This window comes from Balaenoptera physalus, assembly GCF_965194825.1.
Source record: "Balaenoptera physalus genome assembly, chromosome: 1".
Lineage (NCBI taxonomy): Eukaryota > Metazoa > Chordata > Mammalia > Artiodactyla > Balaenopteridae > Balaenoptera > Balaenoptera physalus.
In genome coordinates this window covers 62792635-62812808 of record NC_138882.1, presented here as the reverse complement: position 1 = coordinate 62812808, position 20174 = coordinate 62792635, and the positions used below count along the sequence as shown (strand labels likewise).

The 20174-nt window shown below is 42.3% G+C and overlaps 3 protein-coding genes across 6 annotated transcripts in view; 1 reads left to right on the top strand and 2 right to left on the bottom strand.

Annotated features, from left to right (window-relative positions):
* F5 (coagulation factor V) overlaps positions 1 to 9047 on the bottom strand; it is an 86878-nt gene extending 77831 nt beyond the window's left edge. Inside the window, exons 1-2 of the mRNA XM_082439417.1 lie at positions 8633 to 9047; positions 4632 to 4723 (exon numbers count right to left, since the gene is read on the bottom strand). Coding sequence (XP_082295543.1) covers positions 4632 to 4723; positions 8633 to 8790 — 250 coding nt within the window. The 5' untranslated portion in view covers positions 8791 to 9047. The remainder of the gene's footprint in view (positions 1 to 4631; positions 4724 to 8632) is intronic.
* Positions 1 to 20174, top strand: part of FIRRM (FIGNL1 interacting regulator of recombination and mitosis) — a gene marked incomplete at its 5' end in the record, with an annotated part of 325889 nt that overhangs the window by 99336 nt on the left and 206379 nt on the right. The window lies entirely within an intron of this gene.
* The window catches only part of SELP (selectin P), a 54954-nt gene continuing 45733 nt past the window's right edge, over positions 10954 to 20174 (bottom strand). For 3 of the 4 annotated variants that reach the window (XM_082413470.1, XM_082413473.1, XM_082413472.1), the window contains 7 exons: positions 19112 to 19297; positions 18018 to 18227; positions 16782 to 16967; positions 15813 to 15932; positions 13918 to 13948; positions 12581 to 12636; positions 10954 to 11996 (listed from right to left, as the gene is read on the bottom strand). In XM_082413470.1, coding sequence (XP_082269596.1) covers positions 12582 to 12636; positions 13918 to 13948; positions 15813 to 15932; positions 16782 to 16967; positions 18018 to 18227; positions 19112 to 19297 — 788 coding nt within the window. In that variant the 3' untranslated portion in view covers positions 10954 to 11996; position 12581. The remainder of the gene's footprint in view (positions 11997 to 12580; positions 12637 to 13917; positions 13949 to 15812; positions 15933 to 16781; positions 16968 to 18017; positions 18228 to 19111; positions 19298 to 20174) is intronic. The other variant, XM_082413471.1, reaches the window with a different exon arrangement.

Genomic DNA, 20174 nt, shown 5'->3' with positions numbered 1-20174 from the left:
GGCATCCACAGTGCTAGTTCAGTGTCCACTGTGGCATCCACAGTGCTAGTTCAGTGTCCACTGTGGCATCCATAGTGCTAGTTCAGTGTCCACTGTGGCATCCATAGTACCTAGTTCAGTGTCCACTGTGGCATCCACAGTGCTAGTTCAGTGTCCACTGTGGCATCCATAGTGCCTAGTTCATTCATAGTGCCTAGTTCAATGTCCACTGTGGCATCCATAGTGCTAGTTCAGTGTCCACTGTGGCATCCATAGTGCTAGTTCAGTGTCCACTGTGGCATCCATAGTGCTAGTTCAGTGTCCACTGTGGCATCCATAGTGCTAGTTCAGTGTCCACTGTGGCATCCATAGTGCCTAGTTCATTCATAGTGCCTAGTTCAATGTCCACTGTGGCATCCATAGTGCCTAGTTCATTCATAGTGCTAGTTCAGTGTCCACTGTGGCATCCATAGTGCTAGTTCAGTGTCCACTGTGGCATCCATAGTGCCTAGTTCAGTGTCCACTGTGGCATCCATAGTGCCTAGTTCATTCATAGTGCCTAGTTCAATGTCCACTGTGGCATCCATAGTGCCTAGTTCATTCATAGTGCTAGTTCAGTGTCCACTGTGGCATCCATAGTGCCTAGTTCAGTGTCCACTGTGGCATCCATAGTGCCTAGTTCATTCATAGTGCCTAGTTCAATGTCCACTGTGGCATCCATAGTGCCTAGTTCATTCATAGTGCTAGTTCAGTGTCCACTGTGGCATCCATAGTGCTAGTTCAGTGTCCACTGTGGCATCCATAGTGCTAGTTCAGTGTCCACTGTGGCATCCACAGTGCTAGTTCAGTGTCCACTGTGGCATCCACAGTGCTAGTTCAGTGTCCACTGTGGCATCCACAGTGCTAGTTCAGTGTCCACTGTGGCATCCACAGTGCTAGTTCAGTGTCCACTGTGGCATCCACAGTGCTAGTTCAGTGTCCACTGTGGCATCCACAGTGCTAGTTCAGTGTCCACTGTGGCATCCATAGTACCTAGTTCAGTGTCCACTGTGGCATCCATAGTGCTAGTTCAGTGTCCACTGTGGCATCCACAGTGCTAGTTCAGTGTCCACTGTGGCATCCACAGTGCTAGTTCAGTGTCCACTGTGGCATCCACAGTGCTAGTTCAGTGTCCACTGTGGCATCCATAGTACCTAGTTCAGTGTCCACTGTGGCATCCACAGTGCTAGTTCAGTGTCCACTGTGGCATCCACAGTGCTAGTTCAGTGTCCACTGTGGCATCCATAGTACCTAGTTCAGTGTCCACTGTGGCATCCACAGTGCTAGTTCAGTGTCCACTGTGGCATCCACAGTGCTAGTTCAGTGTCCACTGTGGCATCCACAGTGCTAGTTCAGTGTCCACTGTGGCATCCACAGTGCTAGTTCAGTGTCCACTGTGGCATCCATAGTACCTAGTTCAGTGTCCACTGTGGCATCCACAGTGCTAGTTCAGTGTCCACTGTGGCATCCATAGTGCTAGTTCAGTGTCCACTGTGGCATCCACAGTGCTAGTTCAGTGTCCACTGTGGCATCCATAGTACCTAGTTCAGTGTCCACTGTGGCATCCACAGTGCTAGTTCAGTGTCCACTGTGGCATCCACAGTGCTAGTTCAGTGTCCACTGTGGCATCCACAGTGCTAGTTCAGTGTCCACTGTGGCATCCATAGTGCTAGTTCAGTGTCCACTGTGGCATCCACAGTGCTAGTTCAGTGTCCACTGTGGCATCCACAGTGCTAGTTCAGTGTCCACTGTGGCATCCACAGTGCTAGTTCAGTGTCCACTGTGGCATCCACAGTGCTAGTTCAGTGTCCACTGTGGCATCCATAGTGCTAGTTCAGTGTCCACTGTGGCATCCATAGTACCTAGTTCAGTGTCCACTGTGGCATCCACAGTGCTAGTTCAGTGTCCACTGTGGCATCCACAGTGCTAGTTCAGTGTCCACTGTGGCATCCACAGTGCTAGTTCAGTGTCCACTGTGGCATCCACAGTGCTAGTTCAGTGTCCACTGTGGCATCCACAGTGCTAGTTCAGTGTCCACTGTGGCATCCATAGTGCTAGTTCAGTGTCCACTGTGGCATCCATAGTACCTAGTTCAGTGTCCACTGTGGCATCCACAGTGCTAGTTCAGTGTCCACTGTGGCATCCATAGTGCCTAGTTCATTCATAGTGCCTAGTTCAATGTCCACTGTGGCATCCATAGTGCTAGTTCAGTGTCCACTGTGGCATCCATAGTGCTAGTTCAGTGTCCACTGTGGCATCCATAGTGCTAGTTCAGTGTCCACTGTGGCATCCATAGTGCTAGTTCAGTGTCCACTGTGGCATCCATAGTGCCTAGTTCATTCATAGTGCCTAGTTCAATGTCCACTGTGGCATCCATAGTGCCTAGTTCATTCATAGTGCTAGTTCAGTGTCCACTGTGGCATCCATAGTGCTAGTTCAGTGTCCACTGTGGCATCCATAGTGCCTAGTTCAGTGTCCACTGTGGCATCCATAGTGCCTAGTTCATTCATAGTGCCTAGTTCAATGTCCACTGTGGCATCCATAGTGCCTAGTTCATTCATAGTGCTAGTTCAGTGTCCACTGTGGCATCCATAGTGCCTAGTTCAGTGTCCACTGTGGCATCCATAGTGCCTAGTTCATTCATAGTGCCTAGTTCAATGTCCACTGTGGCATCCATAGTGCCTAGTTCATTCATAGTGCTAGTTCAGTGTCCACTGTGGCATCCATAGTGCTAGTTCAGTGTCCACTGTGGCATCCATAGTGCTAGTTCAGTGTCCACTGTGGCATCCACAGTGCTAGTTCAGTGTCCACTGTGGCATCCACAGTGCTAGTTCAGTGTCCACTGTGGCATCCACAGTGCTAGTTCAGTGTCCACTGTGGCATCCACAGTGCTAGTTCAGTGTCCACTGTGGCATCCACAGTGCTAGTTCAGTGTCCACTGTGGCATCCACAGTGCTAGTTCAGTGTCCACTGTGGCATCCATAGTACCTAGTTCAGTGTCCACTGTGGCATCCATAGTGCTAGTTCAGTGTCCACTGTGGCATCCACAGTGCTAGTTCAGTGTCCACTGTGGCATCCACAGTGCTAGTTCAGTGTCCACTGTGGCATCCACAGTGCTAGTTCAGTGTCCACTGTGGCATCCATAGTACCTAGTTCAGTGTCCACTGTGGCATCCACAGTGCTAGTTCAGTGTCCACTGTGGCATCCACAGTGCTAGTTCAGTGTCCACTGTGGCATCCATAGTACCTAGTTCAGTGTCCACTGTGGCATCCACAGTGCTAGTTCAGTGTCCACTGTGGCATCCACAGTGCTAGTTCAGTGTCCACTGTGGCATCCACAGTGCTAGTTCAGTGTCCACTGTGGCATCCACAGTGCTAGTTCAGTGTCCACTGTGGCATCCATAGTACCTAGTTCAGTGTCCACTGTGGCATCCACAGTGCTAGTTCAGTGTCCACTGTGGCATCCATAGTGCTAGTTCAGTGTCCACTGTGGCATCCACAGTGCTAGTTCAGTGTCCACTGTGGCATCCATAGTACCTAGTTCAGTGTCCACTGTGGCATCCACAGTGCTAGTTCAGTGTCCACTGTGGCATCCATAGTGCTAGTTCAGTGTCCACTGTGGCATCCACAGTGCTAGTTCAGTGTCCACTGTGGCATCCATAGTACCTAGTTCAGTGTCCACTGTGGCATCCACAGTGCTAGTTCAGTGTCCACTGTGGCATCCACAGTGCTAGTTCAGTGTCCACTGTGGCATCCACAGTGCTAGTTCAGTGTCCACTGTGGCATCCACAGTGCTAGTTCAGTGTCCACTGTGGCATCCACAGTGCTAGTTCAGTGTCCACTGTGGCATCCACAGTGCTAGTTCAGTGTCCACTGTGGCATCCATAGTACCTAGTTCAGTGTCCACTGTGGCATCCACAGTGCTAGTTCAGTGTCCACTGTGGCATCCATAGTGCTAGTTCAGTGTCCACTGTGGCATCCACAGTGCTAGTTCAGTGTCCACTGTGGCATCCATAGTACCTAGTTCAGTGTCCACTGTGGCATCCACAGTGCTAGTTCAGTGTCCACTGTGGCATCCATAGTGCTAGTTCAGTGTCCACTGTGGCATCCACAGTGCTAGTTCAGTGTCCACTGTGGCATCCATAGTACCTAGTTCAGTGTCCACTGTGGCATCCACAGTGCTAGTTCAGTGTCCACTGTGGCATCCACAGTGCTAGTTCAGTGTCCACTGTGGCATCCACAGTGCCTAGTTCAACTGAGCACCCACATCAGGTGCTCAATAATAGTTTGTTAGATGAATGAATAAAAATTCAAACACTTAGAAGTTTTGTTTAGCTTTTTTTTTAATCACAGTTAAAAACAGCTGGCTTCATGGGCATGAGACCCATGAAATTGCACAGGGCCCCATGCTCAGAAGGGGCCCTAGTTTGGCTTAATGCTTTGCTTTTCTCAATTCTTAATACTATGAATAAGAGCTCTACCAATTATCTAGCCAAAATAACAAAAACACACATTTCTATAAAATATCACTAAATGAATATTTTAGATATATATGAATATCAAATTATCCACAGAGCTTTATCTTTAAAATTGAAAAATATATTTCAGGCTTACCTGAAGTTCTGGATCGCGGTTTTTCTTTCTGAAAATATGCTTCATACTCTCTGTAGACAGTTTTCTTAAAGGAGGTTGCAAAAGTATTCGAACTGGAAATAAAATAAATTTGAAAGGCTTACATGACATCTACTTCTCACATTACAACAAAATATATCTCTCATGTCCTCAGACTTTTACTAGAAATAACAGTATTTTTAACTGCAGTTCAGAAACCCAAGGTCTTATAAATATGAACGATAAGAGAAGTTAATAAAATAATTATTGGTGTCTTCAAGAATATTCTGTTGTGATAACCATTCTTTCATAAATTTAGTCTGCCCTAACCAATCCTGTTACTCAGAATCAATTTTCTAAAATAGAACCCAAGATGATAGTGTGAACCCAAACTTTAGGCTTAGATTTTAAACGATTAAAGACATGACCAAATCCCTTATGAATGAATACGTGAGCTGTTTTTCAGCTCATCAATCAAATACAGTCTTAAGTGACTGCAGAACATTGTAAAGAACTATTGATTTGGTGGACTCTATTTCTCGCTGAGAAGTTGAAGATAGCTAATGGAGTCAAGGCCCTGAGATTCACTTGGAAAACAAACAAATGAAAAAACTAAGTCTCGGAAAGTTTAAGTAACTTGCCCAAGGAGAATCAGTTGATAATGTCAAAGCCAGGATTCAAAAACCATTGTACAGTCATCCCTTGGCATCTGTGGGAGGTTGGTTCCAGGACGACCCTGGATGCCAAAATCTGTAGATGTTCAAGTCCCTTATATAAAACAGACTAGTACAGTTATCCCTCTGTATCTGCAGGTTCCATATCCGTAGATACCAAGGGATGACTGTTTTCATGGTTAAGAATTAAGAGAGAGGGCAGCAGGGAGAGTACTGGGATACTTTCCCATCTTTTTCTTCAGTGTCTCTAAAGATGGGCACATGATTCCTATCCTTGTCTTAAACTCAAAGATGAAGGAAAGATAATCAGGGGAAATTTCTTACCAAAGTCTAAACCAGTTGCCCATATTGGCTTTGTTATGCTTCCTAATCCAGAGAGTGGCCCCGCTATAATTAGGGCGTAACAGAGAGGGATACTAATCACATTTGCCATGACATCTATGTAGCACAGACGCTAAGAGAACTGGTTGTAGATTCAGAGTGTCTGGGTTTGAATCCTGTGTCTACCCCTTGTTAACTATATAACCTTGAAAAGTTTATTTAATCAATTTGTGCCTCTGTGTCTGTAATTGTGAGCTGGGACAAATAGTAAAATCTCCCTCACAGAACTGTTACAAGTTTTAAATAAGTTGATACCTACAAAAGGTTTAGAGCTGGCACATTGTAAATATTCAATGCATGTTAGCTAGTAGTATTTTAAAACTATAATGAAAATTGGATTTTAGCTTTCAGGTTTTCCCGGTGAGCAGAAAAATCTGTAATTATAGTCATTCTCATAATTTTAAAATGTAAGATACAAGAACTGTGTTAATATTTGGAGGCAGAATTAAAGGAGGCATGAGTAAGTATTTTTTGGAATGGCTAGCTATTGAAGGTGGTGGGTTTTCAGTCACTGGAAACATTCAAGTAGAAACTAGACAACTATTTGCTAGGGGTATTGGTGCTATGGGTGTGGGGAAAAGTAAGAAGTTAAAACATGAAAGTTGAAAATGAATTAAACAACCTCTTAGAGTTTTTAGAGCCCAAGAACCCTAGGATTCTGTATGTTAGTTCGTGTCCCTAATGTGGAGGTCCATTTTTATTTATCTGTGATGGTAATTTTGTGTGTTTGGTTTTATGTACAATTGAAATGTAGCTCCCGTCCCTAACCCTAGATCTTTAAATACAGGAGTATAGGTGACAGTATAAAATCTTTACTAAAGAAAAATTAGTTTTTTATGTGGAATAATTTTAATAGAGGTATGTTTCCTAATATGTTTCCCTGTGTATATTATGTGTGCATACTGAGGTATATTTATTTTAATTTGAACAACTGAATTGCTATTGGAAAATAATTTGTCTGAAAGTTAAAGATGACATGAATGCAAACAATATGCATGATGAATTTTCCATTTATGAGGACTATTTAAGGATGATTTATTCATAATAAAATCATATAAAGCTAGAACACTTGAGGAAAAATATATATGTATTTTTTTCAATATCTGTTACTATATACATGTGATTGAACATGTTTCCTTAGGGAAATTTTCAAAAACATTCACTTCAGCCCCAGAGCAAGAATAAAAGATATATTTCACCTCTAAAAGGCACTGTCCTGCCAATATTACATGAAATAAGGAAAGATCTTTGCTTTGTGCTAAAATACACTTTAGCAAAGGATGGAGTTGTCTATGTTGATTTCTTTATAGCGAGTATCATTAGCTCTAGGTGTAGGACAATTTAGAACAACTTCTCAGTTTAAGCAGCCAGATACAAGGTTCGATTTTTCACATAAAAGTACTAGAAAGAAATGACATGATTTGAGGTTCAAAAATATGGACAGTTGGTCTGGATTATCACTGTATGGTCTTGACTCAATAATTGATACCAGAGGAACAACTCTTCTAAGAATTCTGGAAACTCAGACGCAGAGAGGATAAGATGACCAATCATGGCTTCCTGCGTGAACTCACCATAGGAATCAGGGTTTTGCCCTATGTGATTCTGCCTCCAAAATTCTGCTTGTTATTCTTGTTGTTAATTACAGAAGAAAGAACAAACTCCAAAGCATAAGCACAGGGTGACACAGGAAAGCCAGCAACCAAGTTAGTGTTCTACCCAAGAGAAGGACAATTAATGTTGGAAAGACTGCTACTTCCTTTGGGGTTTTAGTTAGCAGCAGTTCTCTGAAGGTGTGGGTGTGACCTAGATTATCACCTTGAAATACAATATTTTAAATGTATTTAAATGTACAATATTTAAATAAGAAGTCCCTCTTTTTTTGTATAAAAAAAAAAGAGGGACTTCTTATTATTACAAGACCAAGATGCAATGCCCTCCAAAATAACCCAATTACAAAGAAAAGATTTGGAAAGGGTAATGTTATACACTAAAAGGCTTAAAACATTTCAATATTTTCTTGGCAGATTGCTTTGGTTTCGAAACTGTAAAAGAGGAACACATCTTTCACAATCGCTTAAACTGTGATGTTAAGTTAAAAAAAAAACTCAAGTCACACTAAGAGGTTTAACCATTAAAAGAAGTAAAAACATAACTAACTGGAAATACTGAGTAGAACCTATGATTTGTTTAATTTCTGTGAAGTCTTATTTTTAACCTTTCAATTAGGAAAAATAGTTTGCAACTCAAATACAGTTTGATTACTTAACCCCCCTCTAAGTCACATATGCCTTTTAATAGTGACTCTATCAAAATAGCCAGAGTAGACCATATCCCAGGGAGTGATTAAGAATGAGAGAAAAATGAAGAGTCACACGAAGCAGAAAAAAGGTAAAAGAACAGCAATGTTGCATTTTTATGAACTGATGTTTTGAAAGTCATTTATAAGAAAACAACAAAATTATGGCAGTTGTTATCGAATAACCTGCTTACAATAAAGTACACAGTGTACATCTTTAGTTTTAGAAGATGCAGTTATGTGGACATGGAATAAATAATATGTAACTAGAAGTTTAATAAAATACTAGACTACTAAAAATCTGCAACAGGAGTGAAGAGGTAGGTACCTGGTGCTTTTGAATCAATCAATATATTAAATTAACAATCAATCATACTAACAAAACTGTGTTAACAGCAAACTTGAAACAGCATCTAGCCAATCAAACAATGTTTTCTATATCCTCAGAATGATAAACTTGTATTACTGGAGGCAAAATGAGCATCCACCAAGCTTATTTTATTCATTATACTCTTCTATTAATTGTGTTTACCTACCTGAAGTTAAAAAAAAAAAAAAAAAAAAAGCATTGGAATTGCAAAGGGAATGCTCTCTAAAAGAAATAGATTGTCCTCCCTGGAGAAGCCCACCGGTCGCCATGCCTGCCTTACCTAAGGTATGTGGACTCGGGGCGATAGTTCCAGCTGATGCTCTGAGCAGCCACGTAGAACTGCCTTAGCCGCGCTGCTTCAGCCCCTAGGCTCCCCCAGCCTGCGCAGCTGGAGCCCAGGACCACGAGGACCCAGAGGCAAGGGCAAGCTGGGAACATGGTTCCTTTCCTGCCTCTGCCTCAGCCGATTGCGCCCGGCTTGGCCGGGCTTGGCCGCTGTCGGGACTGCAGTGAGCGCCGCGAGGCTGCGGGTGGCAGTGTCCCCCTCCTCTTCAGCTCCCCCAGGCGTCGCGGCCGCTGCAGCCCGCGCTGTCCCCACCTCCTGGGGCTTCTCCAGGCTGGGGTTGACTAGGTCACCGCTCCAGATGACAGGAGGTATTAGGGAGAGCAACCAGGTTAGTGACTGTTTTACTACCGGTGAAGAAAGGGCAGCAATCAGCGGCTCTAGCAGGCAGGGCAGTGCTCAGGGATTCATGAGACGGGGCAATACTGTCCTCCCACGCCTCCATCTGCTAACCCCACGGCTCAGGAGCCGCTCACCAGCCCCCGCCACCGTAAACACCGCCTGCGGCAGCGTGCACACTTACCAGGCGCTCTGCAAGTCCCAGGGCAGTGGGACCCAAATCCCTTCACCACACTGCTCTCCTTCTGATCTGAGGAAGAGGGCCTTATGCCCTGTTACTGGGCACAGAAATATTGCATCTTCAGGTGGTGAGGAAGCAAGGGGATGATCACGTGAATGGGGCCTGCTGGCCTGGCCCACTTTACTGACATCTACCCATGCACAGTTCTGTCTTTTATTTATTTTATTTTATTTTTTTAACATATTTATTGGAGTATAATTGCTTTACAATGGTGTGTTAGAGTTCTGTCTTTTAAAAAAAATATATATATATATATATATTGAAATATAGTTGATTAAATGTTGTGTTAGTTTCAGTTATACAGCAAAGTGATTCATATATATATATATATATAATTTTTAGATTATTTTCCACTATAGGTTATTATAAAATATTGAGTAGAGTTCCCTGTGCTATACAGTAGGTCCTTGTTGTTTACCTATTTTATATACAGTAGTGTGTATATTTTAATCCCAAACTCCTAATTTATTGCTCCCCCCTTCCCGTTTGGTAACCATAAGTTTGTTTTCTATGTCTGTGGGTCTATTTCTGTTTTGTAAGTAAGTTCATTTGTATCATTTTTTTAGATTCCACCTCTAAGAGATATCATATGATATTTGTCTCTCTCTGTTGCACAGTTCTGTCTTGATAAGGGCCTGTGGCCACCTAAGGCAGTGACAGAGGAGAGGGCTTAAAGAGCTTCACTGAGGGAATCAGACCAGATTTCAATCCCACTTACTAACGGTGTTCTCTTGGATAAGTGACACAACCTCTCTGGATCTCAATTTTGACACCTGCAAAACAGGGATGATAATAATAGTTTTTTCCAATAGGGTGGTTGGGAGGATAAAAGAACGCTGTGAAGTATATAATTCCTAGCAGTTGGAAAGCACACAGCACGTGTTGATTACTATGATTATATTTTTCCTGCCTCCAGGGCCCTTTATGTATCTCAGAGGATCACATGGCCTTAAGATATGATTTTGCTATTTATAGAGAATCTGAGAATTATCTTGTCTGAAGCATCATTAGGACTTATCCCGGGTCCCCTGAATCTGCATGCCTCCAAGCTTCTATGATTTGTCTCAACAGATTCAATATATTGTAATCTAGCACCTCACATGAGATCTCTATGATGGCTTTAGTCTCCTCAACATATCGTCTCCGTCTTTGCTTCTTGGCTGATATTATTTGATCAACTCAGACTGTCCACTCTCTGAAGTCCAATCAGAGTTCTATCTCCTTGATTCTGGGCCAAATTAACTTTTCCATTTTATGAATTCCTACCACACTCTTCAAATAACATACTGATGTTGATTACTCTCTATCACTTTGTATTGGTGTCTATCGTGTCCCCAACTAGATTATAAGCTATTCAAGAACAGGAACAGTGAGTGCCTTATCCTTCTGTATCTATAATACCAGTGGTTCGCAAAGCTGATAAACCATCAGAATTCCCTGGGACGATTTTACAAAAGGTAGATTCTGACTCAGGAGACAGGGTGATAATCATCGTCCTATAACACGGAGCCTAGTGATCGGCATAAAGTAAGCAGTCAGAGACGCTATGTACAGTATATGAGTGAAACTTTTTAAAAGCAATGTGTCCCTAAATCCCAAGGTTACTACCAAAATTCTTGCAAAATCTTGTAACCTTTAGTTAGACTTTCACCATTTTTATTTGCGTGTTTTATTTGCATTTTTATTTGCATGTTTACCTAGTCTGTGTGACATGTTCATTGCCTCACATTTCAACAGAGAGGACAACTGTATTGTTTGGCTCTATGTTTTTTGTATCAGTTTCAGACAACTACTGTGTAACTTTCAATAACCTATTTATTAAGCACGTGAATTAAAGAACGTGTAAAACACACTCAGGTGATGAAGACATTTTTCTGCTTCTCTGATTTTCTTGTGTGTTTATGGTGGTGGTAAGATACATATTTGCTCACTGAAGGGTTGAGCTTGTAATTGGGACTACTGTGATTGTGCATTACATTCATGTATGCAAAGTGATGGACACAGATCTTATTCAACAAAACGTCAAATAATAGAACGCGGCATTTGGGGGAATCCTTTTAATTAGACGTTCGAGTATTGGTCTTTGGGTCCTCTGGGGGAGAATGACCGGTGGAGGGAAGGTCTACAGTGACATGTACCTTCCTGTCTTGATTCTTAGTCTTCTGCAGCCTCTGGTGCCATCCAGAGGCTTCTCTTGAAGCCTTGCAGCAGAGGTCTAAAAGCCTTCACAAACAGCAAGCAGTGAACACCCAGGAAATCCTACAGAAATTCCTTCAAGTCAGAGATGCCTCCCGCCTTCCAGCAAAGTAGAGGATGATTTCCTCCAATCCTAAAATAAAGAGGCATTCTTATTTTTCTGCAGTCTGGTCTTCTGGGGAGTCAGATGCTCCAGGCCCTAGTTAACTAGTATCTCAAGTGACAGCTGGGGCAGAGCCCACAGACCACGGCAGAAACATTCAGTCCCAGCTTCTGAGGCTTGTGTTGGAGGAAGAGGAAATGGAGCAGGAAGGGGTGGTGGGTGGAGAGTTGGGGCTTGTGGTACAGTTCTTCTGCTCCGGTCCAGAGCTAATCTAAAGGAAATTCCACGCCCTTTATTCACAAGTATTTACAGAAAACTGAGGCAAATAAGCTACAGTTATAGTCAAGTCTGTCGGGAAGGCTGATGTTCCAAAATAGGATCCTGTGGAGGTTGAGTGAGGTGACCAAGAGAAGGACAGGTCTCTGAAAATGAGACAAAAAATTAAAATAATTATATTTTCCCGAAAAAGATAAAAGAAAGCTCTCATCATATGTACCCCCTAAGGGTTAGTATAATCTTTTTCTAGATTCCAGATATTCTGCCATCTAGGCTACTTCTCTTAGGAAACTCAACCATTCACTGAGCTTTTTGGGAGAGAGAAGTTATCATATTACTTTTGTTTTCCTAGCAGGTCGCATAGGGAATTGGCTCCACAAAGTCTGTAAAATTTTTCTAGCACTCGTGACTTCTGGTGATCAAGCAAAACTGCAGTATCAGTACCACCTAGAAGCCAGTAATTGAATGTCATACATCCTGACATAAGTTATGTCTAATTAGAACATTTCTATCCTGGAGGAAATGGAAATCTTCCTATGAACTCACTTTCTATTGTCACTCTACTGCTATACCTGTCCCCTACTGCCAACACAATTTCCTGCATGGTTTGAACATTTAATACATGGTTAAAATGTGACTCATGATTATATAAAGAAAAGCCAAGCTTTATATTCCTCCTTTTTCGCTTACTGTCCTATTTCCTTCAAAAATACTTTCATAGATAACTTACCTTAAGGGCTTGGGTCAAATGCAGCATTTGTAAAAACTCCATATGTTCCTAGGTGGCTAAAGAAGAGAAACACAAAGATGACCTGCCATATTATGCTTTGTCCTTGACCCCAGTCCTGCACATAGTTCCTCCAGAGACCATGGATTACCATCCCACCCCTGGAGTTCTCTGCTTTTAGTGGGAAAGAAGAATAAAACCAAAGAGATTTTCAAGATCCCAGTTAACAGCTCTGGGTAATTTGCATTGCACTTTATACCCATGTTATTGTTGATGCTTTAGGTACTGAATACTTGCTGTGCCCCTGCTGCAGCCTCTTCTTGGTGAATTATAAAACTCCAGCCTTGATACTTGATCATGTGGCAATAGTTTTCAAAGAATGGTAGTACTGCTCCCTATAGGCATTTTTTTAGTATATAAATTTATTTTTATTTTTGGCTGCACTGGGTCTTCGTTGTTGTGTGCGGGCTTTCTCTAGTTGTGGCGAGCGGGGGTTGCTCAGCAGTTGTGGCGCAGGGGCTTAGCTGCTCCGCAGCATGTGGGATCTTCCCGGGCCAGGGCTCGAACCCGTGTCCCCTGCATTGGCAGGCAGATTCTTAACCAATGCGCCACCAGGGAAGTCCCAATATAGGCATTTTTTGATTTTCATAATGATCGAGACTTACTATTGACCTTTAAGCAGGGGCCATGGGTGCTGGATGTCCTAATATGCCTGGGGCGCAAAAGAATTGTCTTACACACTCCACATAACTTTAGAATAGCTACTCAACGTTCATGGAGGTGAAAAATCTCTGATCCTGCAACTTAACTGCTTTACATATAAATATTAATTTTTTTGTGCATCTTTTAAAATGTAATTGCCATGTGAATTAAGGGAAGATAATAACAGGTTTTCCAACTCTTTACCAGAGTTGTTCATCATTTAAAAAAATCAGGTTGGTGTTGGCAACGGTTCTGGTACTGTTTGAATCACTAACAGAATATTCCTCTCAGTTGACCTTTATGCTGTTGCCTTCATAGTGATTCTATTTGAATGATGGTACAAGCATCTGATGACCCCATAGCATCTGCTAGTGTAGTGCCTCAGCGCTAGCATTTTATTTCCAAGTCACTTTCCCTTGTGTTGTTCCTTTATATTATCATTAGGGCACCTATTGATTTTTAAAAACATTATGTATTGCTAGGACATATTATCTGTATATTTTACTTCAGAATTAGTCAAGGGGACATTGCCAAAGATTTGTTTCAAAAAGGGGTCATCTGTATAATCATTCTGACATACTACAGTGAATTAAAAAGTCAAACTAGAAAAACTTCATCATAAAACATTTCCATCTTACCTTTGAGGGTTCAAGGGGCTTTTTCCTTCATCTGAAATAAGCAAGAAGACACAGAAGATTGGTTTAAGAGTAAAAAATGAGATGAGGGAGAAAGGTCATGAGTGATAGGGGAGAGTCAGCAGACTGATTTCCAGATGGGCTCATTATAAGAGACGTGTAGGGAACATCCCTCCCTAAGAGGTGGGACCTGTTTTAGGTTAAATTAAACATTCAACGATATGTAACTCCAGAATCCGCTCATCTTTCTCCTCTTCCCTTTCAGTAACAACCTCTCCTCCTACCTCTGGTCCCTGCCTTCATCTTCTTCGCTACCCTTGGTTGTTGTTGAGACCATTGGTTCTCGAAACTCATTTCTTTGGCACTGGAGGCCCTCTATCTTTGCATCCTTTGTCACACTCCCTCAGTCGTTATTTGGGCAAGCTAAGCGAGGAAACAAATCCAAACCAACATAACAGTGGATGTTTTTCTCCCCTGATCACCTATGTGATTGGGGGCGTCCTGTCTTAATCCAAACAATGGACTCTGATAGTGGAAACTTTAAACATGGCAGCAGGTCTGTCAATCATCCCATGGGTAGATAAAAAAGGAAAAGCATCTCATGCCTAAATACATTTAGAAAATATTAAGTGACATGAAGATGAACAAGTATATTTATTACAGGGCATGATTGAGCCTTCAGTGTAATAATGAATGTGCACTTTGAATTTGCAGGGGAGGGACACAGTATGCAGCATTTTCCTAGTATTTGACCATAGAATCCTAGAAAGTTTAAAATCAAATTGGGACAGGTCAAGGGAAAATTCCCCATCTCCACAAATGAATTTATTTATTATAAAGGTATTGGAGGATGGGTGGCTGCTGGTCCCTCTCCACGGTTCAGAGGGTTCCCTGGAAATGTCTCAAAACTAAAGAAAGAACTTGGGGAAAATGCAGGAATAGGGTGATTCCTACATGGTAATGGAGATTAGGATTCAGGTCTTAGGAGCTCTCACCTCTGCCTTCTGGATTTGGTTAGCCAAGCACAAATGTTGCATGGAGGGACTGGTTGTAGCTTTTTGGTCTGTAAGGAGTGTTATTGTTTGTCTATTGTCCTATTTACTCACTCACAGAAGAGTATATGAGGGAACATTAGAAAACCAGCCTAATGCGCTGGTGGCTTTGTGAAGGGAGAGAGCATGAGAATAGGAAACAAGGGGTTCTTCCTCTGAGCAGTTGAAAATAGGTAGGAAAAAAAAAAAAAAAAGGTAGGGTGGGAGGGAGGGAGATGCAAGAGGGAAGAGATATGGGGACATATGTATATGTATAACTGATTCACTTTGTTATAAAGCAGAAACTAACACACCATTGTAAGGCAGTTATACTCCAATAAAGATGTTAAAAAAAAAATAGGTGTGGAAATCTCAATTCCATGAGAATGCTGGCAGGTACTTTTAACATAGCCACTTTCTGTTCCTGGATTTGAGCATCCCTGACCCCTCTGATACCCCCAGTTACTTTCCATGAGGAAAGATGAAGAGACCGATTAGCTTATTAGAAGAGGATTGGCTTATTATTGGCTTCTCTTGTTGCGGAGCACAGGCTCTAGGCATGCGGGCTTCAGTAGTTGTGGCACATGGCCTCAGTAGTTGTGGCGTGCGGGCTCTAGAGCACATGCTCAGTAGTTGTGGCGCATGGGCTTAGTTGCTCTGCGGCATGTGGGATCTTCCCGGACCAGGACTCGAACCCGTGTCCCCTGCGCTGGCAGGCGGATTCTTAACCACTGCGCCACCAGGGAAGCCCCTTGTTTTCTTTTAATGCAAATGTTTTCAGACATGAACTACTGAAGTTGTCGTTTCACTGCCCTGCCCCAAATCGCATGAAAGAAGAAAATAAGGAGAATATTCTTTCCTATTTACCTTTTTGTCTGCAACGCTTTCTTAGCAGAGCCAGGAGTATCCCACCCGTCACTAAACCTGTTGTAGAAGCCACTGCTCCACCAAAATAAGTCAAGGCTTCCTGGACAGTCAATGGCCCCACTGCAAAATAAACACATGCACACGTGCAAGACATAAGAAGTGTATTGTGCAGAAGACCATCATTCCCCCAGGAGGTCCCCAAGAACTCTAAGATGTGAGATCAAGTAAGTCATCAAAGGTCCTGGCACTGCTAACAACCCGGCACAAAAAGATCTGGAAGTCATAAACCACTGCAACAGAATGGGATGCACGCAGGGCCTGATTTTCTTCCTAATGCTTAGATATCAAACATAATTTCCAAAGGAGTCAGGGTAAGGACTCAATAAAAGGAATTAGATGATTAAATGGTAGACACAATAAATGGAAGTTTGGATAAACAAAATAAACTGTGGGTAATTGGGGGGGGGCAATTGAAGATTTTTATGTGATGAAAAGTAGTTACAACAAGCTGCTAGAGAAAAGAAATGAAAAAAAGGGAGGGGGATGAAATAAACCTTACAAACAGATGGAGCTTAATTAAGGAAGATATATTGTATTTTTGGAGGTATATGTTAAATAAAGATCTTCTGAGATAATAAATTAGGATTCTGCATTAAATAACCTTCAGTTTAAAACATTTTGAAACCTCGAGATGTACTACACACAGATTATAAAGAAATGAGAGTATTCATTTCACAAATTGGAGCTTTGAAAAAGGAGTGGTGATTGTTTACACAGAGTCACTGAATTTGATTCCCACTGCTTTGCATGAGGTACAGAGATGCTATCTGATTCATTGTGAAACAATTATTAAATGCAGGGGAAACCCAGTGATGGAAAGCAACCCGTGTCAGAAATACTCAGAGGAGAAACACTGATTTCATTATTTTCCGTATCAAAGCGACTTCCTAACCCATATGAGAAATAAACCTTGGCACGCTGGCATGATAGCTGACCACTGGCCATTCTCTTGGCACACTGTTCTCGCTGAGCCACTAAGTAAACGACCCTCTGGGCAATGGAAGCTGCAGGTTGATCCATAGCTGAAATTTCCCCGAGGGTTGGAGCAGTTCATCACTATTGGCTCAGTAACGTGTAGCTTGGAGCATTTGACAGCTGCAGAAAAAAAGAATGCAGGAAAAACAAATATATAGAATGAACATAAAAGAGATTATGGATTCATTTGAAACCTGCCTAGCGTTGCCATTAGATGAGGTAGAATACAAAAGATCAGAAAGGAAATGAGCTACTTTTGACATTCCCACTAGCCCTTCCAACATCACATGTACCAAGATATCCACTCAAAGAATGATAGCCAAAGAACTAGGATGGGCACATAGTGGCAATTCAATAAATACCTGCCAGTGGATTGATCAATCTTACCTACCAAAATACTATCTACAAAATTTTGCTTCTCAAAAATACTGTTGTCCTAAATGTCATTATTACTACCATTGGCAATAAACTGGCATGTCAGCACATATTTCTTAAAATAACAAGTGTTCAGCATAGCTGGCCTCTGGAAGTTTGAAAGAGGTAGAGTCTGCCATACTCATTAAACTATTTGTCAGGGAATTTCAGGCTATTCTCCTAAATTTGTGGATAGAAAACTAAATATAACTCAAATTCAACTCAACTCAGGAAACTGAATTTAACTCAGACAAATGTTATTAAGCAACAGTGACATTTGCAAAGCACTGTGCTGTGCTTCCTAGGGAGTACAGTGATGAAAGAGACACAGTGCTTCGTGCATAGGGCGATAGGTCTTCAAGAGGTATCAGTCATGATTTATCTTTTTATTTAGCTTCCAATTATGAAAATACGGAATATTTACACTGCCACATCATTAACAGAATTGTAACTTATATTTCACAATTCATATAGCTGGCTTCGTGTTTAGCGTGTGTATTGTTCTAACACATTTTGGACATTTACATATGTGTCCTCCTTTAGGTCTTTGAGTACCAGGGCATTACCTTGTGACATAAGGAAGGGGAAAAGTTGGTATGCCTGTTGCACATTGCTTCTAATTGGGATTGGTGTGGATTTCATGGAGGAGCTGACACTTGAAGTGGTCATTGGGGTTGGATGGGATTTTGACAGGCATGTCCAGTGACTAGCTTGCTGGAAGATAGCATCAGAACTGCCTGTTCCTTTTCACATTACCTCTGCATGCTGGAGCTACTGCTGTCCATTGTCCAGAAGGTGTGCATCGGAGAGCACTGTCTCCCATGAGTGTGAATCCAGCTTTGCATCCAAAGTGACAAGTGGTATTCAAACCAAAGGTTCCCACATGATGCTGACAGGACATTGTTCCTTGCTTTGGAGTGACAAGGGATGGGCATTGCACCTCTACAGTAGGAGCTGATACTATGTCTGTTGTGAGAAAATGTTTCAATTTAGAGAGCTCCCAGTTAGAAAGAGCACAACAGAGTTAAGACTGACATGGAGTAACTGCCTTCCACTCCTTTCATCATCAGGGAGGTTCTAGCAATAGCTCCTTAAGGAAGTTAAGGAAAACTATTAAAATCAGGTACGGAAAACCGGATGAGAAAAATGATCTAAAATTGTCCTTGGAGAGATGATTCTCCTGGCCAGAAGAAGAAATTGAGGGGGGGGGGGGGGCATCAATGTTACTGATACTAAAAACAAAACAAAACAAAACAAAACCAGAATAATTGGTGCAGAAATATAAGAACTCAGTAGAAAGAGAAATATGTATAGGCCAATTGCTTGCTCAGTGCTGCTTTATTGGGAGGTGGTATTGTCCTCTGGCCAAAGGTCAGCATGAAATGTGAGGCGTAGATATTGCCACTGGCTGTCACTAACTTGCCACGTGGCAGAAAGATGGCAGTTGGCCCCTCTCCACTTCAGTTCCTTGATTTGAAACACTGGACCGGTGACTCCACCCCTAGTGCTCTCTCCTGGCGATGAAGCAATGGAAACCATTCAATCGACTCAGCAAAGCTCTTTGAGACAAAGAGGCCACAATTACGAAAGAAAATTTGTGCTTAAGAATCGGTGTTATCTTTTATTCACAAATGTGAAAAAGTCCTGTCACTCCTTATACATTTTTTAATCCAGGCTGTGTTTCCTAGACCCCAGTAGATAACCCACTTCATGACAAGAAGTGGAGCTTTCACAATAATAATGATATCATGTGTACCCGTCATATACTAAGAGTGTATATAAGTGTTTGTTATTTTTGTTGAGGAAATTTCCAGAAGAAGAGCTGTCCGGGCAAGTGTATCCTGTTTTACCGGCACAGGTCGGTCGGGGTGCCGTCCATCTTCCAGAAGCTGTGCATTCAACATGGTTGGACCCCTCCAGCTTAAAGCCCTCGTTACAGGAGAAATGGCAGGTGGAGCCAGCAGTGAATTCTCCATGAGTGTCAGGACAATCCAGGCTTCCCTGCTCTGGGGCAGATAGTTCTGGACACTTGATGGCTGGAGAATCAAATCAAGAATGTCACAATCTCCAAATTGATTTGGCAGCCCGGTTTTGCACCAAATTTATTCATTCACATTTTCAACAAATATTAACTACTTATTGAGCTCCCACTGTGTCAGGTGTTTTGCTAGGTAGCAGGCATTTCGCAATGAACACAGCAGGTCATGAAGTACAAAGGGCAGGGGGAGGGATGGTGGGCTTGCAGAGAGGAGTATAGGGAGAAGTCACAAAAACAAAGAAGTCAAGGATTTAGGCAGTCATACTCAAGAATTCACAATTTCATCCTCTTCTCTCTACACCTGCTGCTTTAGAGACCTCATAGCCTCCCCGCAACTCTCACTGTCCTATCTGTATAAATGCAGTCCAGGTTTTCACTTCTGTCCTTCCTCCTGCCTGAGACTACTTCCGGTTAGATATCCTGCTGTCCCCCAAATTCAACACGTCTAAACCTGCAATGATCATCTTGGGTCCTAAACTACTATTTTTTCTGTTTGGAGCCCCAGGCTTTTTTTTTTTTTTTTTTTTTTTTAACCACAGTTTCATAGCACAGGAAAGCTCAAAACCTCCTGGTGAAGCTAGATTAGTTCCTGGGAAGTCCCTGAACTGACCTCATGTGTTCCTGCCTCTGGTTCTTGGCTCGCACTGCCCTAAATTTCTTTCAATTTTTACTGAATAAAATCCCACGCATCCTCTAGGATCCAAATGAACACAGCCTCTCCAAAGCCTCTGCTGATCACTGCAACCTGAAGTCTTCCCCTCTGAACGCATCAGTTTTTTCTTTGAACTCATATGCTGTCATGTCATATGTCATCTCTTCCCTCTCCTCCTGGATGGAAAGCTCCTAAAACCCAAGAACCATAAATCTTTGTGTCT